This window comes from Ceratina calcarata, unplaced genomic scaffold (assembly GCF_001652005.2).
Source record: "Ceratina calcarata isolate Rehan_Ccalc_2016 unplaced genomic scaffold, ASM165200v1 scaffold97.2, whole genome shotgun sequence".
Lineage (NCBI taxonomy): Eukaryota > Metazoa > Arthropoda > Insecta > Hymenoptera > Apidae > Ceratina > Ceratina calcarata.
In genome coordinates this window covers 179,928-188,417 of record NW_017181113.1, presented here as the reverse complement: position 1 = coordinate 188,417, position 8,490 = coordinate 179,928, and the positions used below count along the sequence as shown (strand labels likewise).

The 8,490-nt window shown below is 43.5% G+C and overlaps 1 protein-coding gene across 2 annotated transcripts in view; it reads right to left on the bottom strand.

Annotated features, from left to right (window-relative positions):
- Positions 1-369: 369 nt before the first annotated feature.
- LOC108631854 (protein sister of odd and bowel) overlaps positions 370-8,490 on the bottom strand; it is an 81,564-nt gene continuing 73,443 nt past the window's right edge. For both annotated transcript variants that reach the window (XM_026819241.1, XM_026819242.1), the window contains one exon: positions 370-5,567. In XM_026819241.1, the coding sequence (XP_026675042.1) occupies positions 3,353-5,410 (2,058 nt within the window). In that variant the 5' untranslated portion in view covers positions 5,411-5,567 and the 3' untranslated portion in view covers positions 370-3,352. The remainder of the gene's footprint in view (positions 5,568-8,490) is intronic.

The following is an 8,490-nucleotide window of genomic DNA, read 5'->3' as shown; positions in this document are numbered from 1 at the left end:
AACGCCGCTGTACATACATCCTTTGTCCTATGCAGCCGCGAACGATTTCACGGTAGAAAATGGTCCGCGCACTCGTTTTGCATCTCGCTACGATTTTAGAAAGCGTGTATTGTTGCAGAGGATGAAGATGAAACTGCTCGATAGTTAAAATGAGTTATGGCGATCTCGATAATGCATGCAGTTGTGGAATGATAGGTTTCAAAATAGTGCGGACTTTAAGGGAACGATTTCGTTACTCTTTTACCCTCGTGCATTGATTTTCAATAACTACAATTACGAATTTTTTACAATTCCATATTCGAAAGAGAAATTCTATGATTATTTAACTAAATATCTAAAAACTGGATTTTAATCTAATTAATTCGGGAATGTGAATAATTAATACATTTTCTAATTGAATGGATGATTCCAGTTCATAAAATGAAATGACGAGTTTAGCATCGATACGAATAATCTTGTTATTACTTGTTCAAGTTCGTAAAGACTGTCAGACTATTAGATAGTGAAAAAGAAGATGCAGGCCGACTTTGTAACGCGTTTTGTAACGTTCATTCCCATACCGTGATCTCGGCTCATCGGAGAAGAGTTTCACGCCGTTTCGTCCTTGGAACGCGAACGGTAACATAGTTAATTGGAAATCGAAGTTTACGAGCGGAGATAAAAACCGTGATAGGAGGATGGAAGTCTCGTTTCTTGCGCGAATCACCGTACAATGAAGGATAGATGCGTTAGGAGCAACCGCAGGGAGCTAGTGAGATAGAAAATGGGAATATTGTGACCAATTTAATGCTACAACTACTATTAATCGATGCGAATTCATTTGATAAATGAGTATATTAAAAGAACATACTATTGATGATATTTATTGAAATGCAGGAGGCACCGAAATTATGTATAATTTAATCATTACAACAATTCTTCCCTCAAATATCAAAAGTGGGCATATCTACAATATTTGTATCATTAATTATTATCCCAGTCGTAGTGCTAAAATGATATCAGTACGTATTAGTCTGAAGTCCTTTTTTAAGAGTCAAACCATTTTATCAAGGGAGAATAATAAATTGATTGTATATGCAATTGAACGTTGAAATGGTGTTAGTCCAGCTATAGCCAGGGAATTTATGAATAGATAGACAAAGATAGTGAGCGACCGCGACTTTCAACGACGGCGGGAACTGCGCCGATTAACCGAACGTTAATTGCCTCGCATGGCCTGCCGTTTAACGATTAGCCAGGGAAACCTAGGCGTGGGAAATAATCGTCGATAGGTCAAAGGCAGTTTCCAGCTGAAAATATCTGTACTAAATGAATTGCCGGTCTTACAATCACAGTAATGTTATCAATTCCATTTCTCTGTTAAAACAATTTTCAACGAAGTAATACTACCTCTGTAAAACATTGTTACGTACAGTACTTTGATGCTGATTATGAGCCCGACGTTTGTATAAGGAATATTTCTGTTGTAAGAGCCGTGCAAAAAGAATCGACTTTGAATTCCCATGGGACTCGAGGGAAGTGCGTGTGAGACGATCAGGCTCGAACAGTGTTCCAATGTTGAATTCTTCGCAAAATCGTGCGTCGAACGCCTCGCTTTCACTTTCTTACGAATTAACAGACGGAGGGTCACGCGATCGCCTGCGAACCGGAGGGTTCGTCTTGAAATCATCGACGATCATGTCACCTAAGACATCTTCATCAACGTTGTCCCTTGAACACTTCCAACAAGCATTTGTATAGATTATGGATATGCAAATGGATTATTAGAATTTTCTTATTGTTAACAAGTGATAAAGACATGTAATACCATTTAATAGTAATGAAAGAGTTACTGATTAAATGTAGTGGAAGGGGTTACAGTTAAATGATTGTCAATGATTTCAGAGTAATTCGAATTAACGAGCGCGGCCCTCGCGTTGAGTATGTATCTAAAAATCACAGCTCGTGCTACTAATTTACTTCTAAACCGTTATGTATATATATAATATATCTCTCTCTCGATACTCTGATATTTACCGATCCCTACGTTACATCCAGTAGTTTACTACGTGTCTGTCTGTCTGTCTGTCTGTGTATACATTATATATAAAAACGAAAGAAGAATGATAGAAAAATGTGGAAGAATAGAAAGCATCTTCCAATATGTTAATATCTCGTACCGGTATTAAATATCGATTGGTCATTCTGCGTCCGTCGTCGACGTGGTTATTTCGTTTTTTAATGAGTCGTTTTAGGAACAATTTTATTGAAAGATGTTCAACCACCGTCGATCGACCATAACTCGTTTGAAATCAGTTGATCATTTAACTTAACAATTTCTTCCTATTATTTTATCTCATTGTCTACGATTTCCATTGATTTCGACCAACTGATCTCGAACGAGGAGTAAAAAAATAAACGGTATTCTGAGTCTGCCTAACCTACTGTTATCGTGAACTTATCAATGGAATTGTTCTTCACGAATTTTCTTTTAACCGAACCAAACTTGAACTGGTGATAGGAACGACAGTCGTCAAAATTGCTTTTCCTTTTCGTGGACAAATTCACGATACTTGGAACGTCTCGTAATTCAACGTACGGCTTGGTTGTGTTAGAAATTGAAAGATCTGATCGGTTAAGAACATTTCTTTGTTGGTTTTAAGGGAGAAATTTTTTTATATTAAGCACATGTCCTTAGACGAAACTTCGAAATTCAGGTGTACCTCTCTCATGTCCAATACACGTAATTCACCTACATTTCTTTAAATCACCTCAAGATCACATATAAGATCACAGATCATTCCCTGGCTCCCCATCTTAACTGATCAGATACTTTCAGTCTCAGTTATACAAAGTTCATGGATATTGGCTACCATAGTTCGTTTTAATTGAAAAATCTGTGCAGCTAATATCCGTAAACGCTTTTCAGTTTACATTTATGCTGTCACGTGTGGGATGGAGACACTAGAAAAGAGAGTGTTCCGCGTTAAATCCATTTGTTCTATCAGCTAGCTATTTCTCGCGTATGACGAGTCGCGTGCGACTCGCGCACCGTGTAACTCGAATAAATTATCGACTGTAGAACGAGACATCGCGAGAATCCAAGAAATGAAAAATTAGTCCATGGATAGTATCTCGCGAACCTCGAATCGGTCATGGTCCGCTCTAATTCCCGGCCTCGATCGGCCACGGATCACCTTCTAAATGGACGATCCTAATTATTGGACGGAGTATACGAACAGAGCCTCGGTTAAAAAAACCAAGTAAAAAAGAGACAAGAAACGGTATCATCCACGATATGCACTGTGTCATCGAACGATGAAGAGACGAGACAATGAAACACGCCAAAAACGCCTGGATCCATCCAACGCGACTAACTGGGCGGATTGCAGGCGCTTCCCGCGGGATCGACCGAAACCGGATGCGTTTGACTCCTGTTCGTCACACTACTAGTAGTCGTGTTCGCAGTTTCGGCCGACGGGCTCGGATTCCCACTGTTCCCGTTGTTACTCCCGCTGTTCCCCGTCTGCTGCTGAACGCTAGGCTTCTGCGTGACGTGGGTCTGATAGTGCTTCGCTAAATGAGCCTTTTGTCGAAAACTTTTACCGCAGAGGGAACAGGCGAACGGCTTCTCGCCGGTATGCGTTCTGATGTGAACGTTCACGCTGTACTTGTCCTTGAAACCCTTGCTGCAAATGCTGCAATAATGCAGCGAGCGCTCCTTGCGTTGCACGCTGCCCGGAGATCCACCGGACGCTCCCTGTGGTTGATTACCGGAATTCCCACCGGTCTCGGAACTGCTGTTGCCGTTGCTCGACGAATTCGAGTTGTTACTGTTCCTGTTCGTGCGCCGGCAATACTTTTTCGGCGCTTTTGTAGTGACAACTCTCGAAGGAGCGATCTGAAGTTGATTCGTGGGCTGTTGCTGCTCCACCTCGTTTCGCGGAGCAGTTTGTTGTTGGAAAACTTCTTGTTGAGCTGCAGTGACCACCGTCACCGTACTCACTTGACCCAGATCCGCTGGCAGAGTTATGGTACCGAGGCTACCGCTAGTTGGGTCTAAGGTATACATGACCGTCGTCGTCGCTGACACGTTGCAAACCGGCTCCAGACTACAGTAGGACTCGACCACTTCGTTAGCTATGCTCTTCAACTTCTCGTAATCCCCTGGACGATAAGTTTGATCTAATTGAGATAACAACAGATCCTCGTCCGTGCAGGTGTGCATCGATTCGTCTTGTTGTGGTTGCGGCTGCGGTGGTTGTTGTTGTTGCGTCTGCTGTTGCTGTTGCTGCTGCTGATCGGGGACTATCAGACCCGCGTTATTCGTGACGGGCATTGAAATAGTAGAGCCTTGGTTAGACGGTGACGAGGACGAGACCACTTGAGCCGGGCCGGTGTACAGTTTCCCTTGAAGAGCGCTTCTCAAAAGACTTTCAGCAGAATCGCCAGCACCGACCGCGACCGCGGCTGCCGCCGCGGCTGCAGCTTCCTGGAGATTCTGATCGGAGAGTTTCCAATCGTTGTTGTTGTCACCTCCGGTGCAATTGCCACTGGAAGATCCCCTGCAGAGTTCCTTGCTCTCCACGAAACCGCTGTCGTCGGTACCGTATTGCGAGGATGCAACGGAGAAACGGTCTGGGTGAAACCTATCGTTGACCGTCCTCGACACCTCCGTTACATTACTGGATTGGTCGTGATCTTGTTCCGCGGAGGTCGGCTCCATGCTGAGTATAGCGTCCAAGTCTAGATTCGGTCGCAGGGACCAGGAATCGCTGGACGTCGGCGCTGGACTCTTGCAGCAGTCCAGACCGTCCATCGAATTGGCTTCGTTGTTCAACACGGTCAACGTGTAGATCGCCCCGTCTGTGTTCTGTCTGTCGTTGGTCGAACACCCTCGCCCCACTCCTTGATGATGCTCGTTCGAACCCTGGTGAACGACGTTCTCATTTCCGTGGGTCTGATTAGCCGACCAACAGTATTTGTTCAAATCTTCTAAAAGTATGTTGCACGTCTGCTCCTTGCCCTCGTCGGTGGCCCAGTAATCGCAGTCCGACTGGTCCATCGGCGCCTGCTCGTTGGTCTGAACGTTGCAAGCGGTCTGATGCGTCGTTCTCACGTGGTGATGATGGTGGTGATGGCTCAGGGAGCCGGTGATGGTCGAGACCGGTGGCAGCGCCGTTAAAGTGTTGTTGTTCGTCTCTTTGATGAACGGCGAGCCGTGGAGTTCGCGACCGGTCTCGTGCTCCTCGTGACTCTGCTGGAGATACCCGATGCTCCTGCACGTGGTGCGATGGAGGAAGCTCTCCTCGTCGGATACGCCGTCCGTAGAGGCGCAGTGCGGGGGTGGAGATACGACGAAGTCGAAGAAGTCGGTCTTCGGCAGTTCCTCCCCGCCCCCTCCCGGGGCGAATGCCTCCGTTAGATCCATGAAATCGGCCAAGTCTGCCGTCCTCGTGGTTGATTTTCAACTGCCGCCGGTCTCGCGCGCTTCGCTTATGCGTAACGTGTTGGTGGAAGAGGTTCACTTTCAGTGGTGATGAATGGAATGCCTCCTCTCCCACCGCATTGTTCAAATCGGGAATCACCTGCAAAACAAAACGACCATTTTTTATATAAATGTTTCAATAATGAAAATCGCATTGTTCGTCGTGGAAGTTAAACTAGTTTAGAATAAATCTTGAAGAGAAATCTTTAGAATTGATGCATCAAATTTAACTGAAATATTAAGAGTGCAGCGAGATAGGTAGTGGTTAGAAATTTCTCCTTGGAGAGGACAATAATAAATCGCTGGGGTATAGCGATGATGCCATCGAGTGTTTGTCTGCCATTCATTATGGTCTGTGACGTTCTACCGACCCTGCATACAATAATTGTTTCAAGACAACATTTCTATTCACGAATTCCTTTTTAAAAATTCATCTACCAACGTCCGCGTTCCGTTTGTCCGAAAGCAAACACGAAGCTTGTAACAAAGTTGCAAAACGCGAGAGAGGAGATCGAATCCCATAGAGAGGCTTAGGACAATGGCGCATACCGCGACGCCGTGTCCCAGATTTTCCAGCGTTTTCTTAGGCGACGGGCCAGTGGAATAGGATCGGTACCACGCGGGCATTAGGCCGAAGAGCTCTGTGCTCTCTCGCATGCTCGAAGGCGTGGGAACGTAGCTCGCCCGTGTATAAATTCACTATCCAGCGGACACGTACATTATCGAACGCGAGTATCCACCAGCACGTTCTCAAATCGTTAACAGTGACGATACTAATTGATATGGTCGAGAAGTGAATCTGCACGTTATAGACCCCATCGTGCCTCAAGGAATACCTTTTAATTATCTTCTAACGAGTTTGCCAACTTTGAACATCAATTACGTTGCGGATTTGATGGGTTTGTAGAAAAATTATATGTGCAGAAAATATAAAGAATGCAGTGTATTTATGTACACGCATGAAATGGAAAGGAGATCTCAATTCAAGCTTCATGTTTTAAATTAACATCATAAATGTCTAAGTCACGGTCTGGTAATAATGTAATTCTGGAGGGGGCGCGAATACAAAAATTAAGACGGTTCATCGGAGATCGACGCGTTGGAATCTCGAAGAACCATGTCCTCGTGGCAGAGATGGAACAAGGATAAACTAGAAGATAGACAGTCGTGGTGGAGAACGTAAAGATCGGAAAGAGTTTGCACGGACACCGTGTAGTCGTAGTATATTGTATATGGTACAGCGGTACGCGAGGCATAAGGCAGCAGGGGTTGCGCAACTTCTTTTCCGCGAGCTATCCTACCGCAACGCACACCGTACCGAATTAATGCAATGCAACGGTGCAGACTAGAGCCTAGGCAAGCTAAATGCCAGCGACGGTGTGTATCTACAACAATTGATTCGAGCAACGCCGTGCCACCCGGATGTCCGAGGACGCGTTGCGAAATCGAGGCCTGGAATCAAGATAATAGATCATCCGAAGAATGCGCAACCGAGGCTTGCAACTTCTCGCGGCCGTTGTCGTTGCCTGACTATACTCAATTTTAAGTCTGCCGCGTTGCGAACCAAAAATTTAGTTCTATCCGAGTGATCTCGTTCTGGTCAGTTGATCGTTATCGTAAAACTAGGAACGATACTATCGTCGAAATTTTGATTATTCTTTAACAATCGATAACTCGACCTTTCTCTGTCGATCACAGCATTTCTTTTATCTGGACACCCAGTCTTATTAAAAACGAATTTCATTGAACCTCGATCATTAATTCTCCGAACGAATATCTAACGACCGATCTGCCCCTGTCGAAATAGCCACCACTATTTCTTTTTCGTGAGACATGACGTCATTGTTACTTGACAATGTATCATTTTGATTAATGACACTGCTCTAGTTTGCGTAATAAGTTAGATGAATGTCGGTCAGAGATTTGTAAGAAAACGTTCACGTGGAAAGATGAATTTATGGTAATTCCAGGTGTATTAAATCGTTGTTAAATTTGCAACAATATTTATCATCTCCCAGGATCTTTAGTGACACAACTTTTCTTGATTATGTTGTCGACATATTATAAACAAGGTTTCGTTGTATTACCGCGAAGGTTCGCAGGAATCATCGTGAGGCTGTCGATAAATAGAAAATTCTAATGGGACGCGTATTATGTACAAGGTTCTTCAAGGCATTCCTCGACTTCCTATATTATTATTAGCAGTTTCGCGAGATTGCATCACCTAGCAAAAATTGCATCCAGTGAAATGCAATAAATACATCCTCGTTCATCACTCAAACTTTTTTCTTATCCATCGAAGCTACTCATTCCTGGAAACGTGTAATCAATAAGTGTGTTTCGAAAGAATTTCTACATGAATTTTTATAATTATGCCAATTTCATGTATAAATCCTACAAATTTTATTTATATTAACTTCTAACGGATTTGAAATCCTTGAAGATTTCGTTGGAAGAAGCGTAGGAAATATGAAAGAATTCTAAAAAATTCGCAAAGGCCGATTAACTAATCGGCATTTGTTTGAAGATATCTCGGCGTATCCTCGATTATCCCTACGGCTAGACATGAAATGTATTACAAGTTCAATAAAATACTCTTCGCGTTCGGTGATTGATCGCAGGCAAGACAAGCTAACCGCGAAGTGTCTCTGCTTCATTAATTCAAGACTAGACGAGCGTCAGCATAACGATCATCGCGTTGCACGATCAAACTCTCTCGCTTATTATCACTGTGCGCGCTCATTGCGCAACGTTTATTACCCCGGGTGGCATCAATCTTGTTTTATACATTGTAATTAAAATTCCACCGGTGCCCGGTTAGCCAATCGACAAACATTGATTGAGAACCCACTAATAATCGAAATAAGTACTGTTGCATCGATTCCTTTTTGCTAATCCAGACACAAAAAGTTGTATTTCTATTTGTGCATAGCAAATTTCGTCATTCGACAAGATTTGATTATTAGATGATAGATTATTTATTAGATGGATCTGTCGTCTTAATAATTTGAAATATTCTTTTT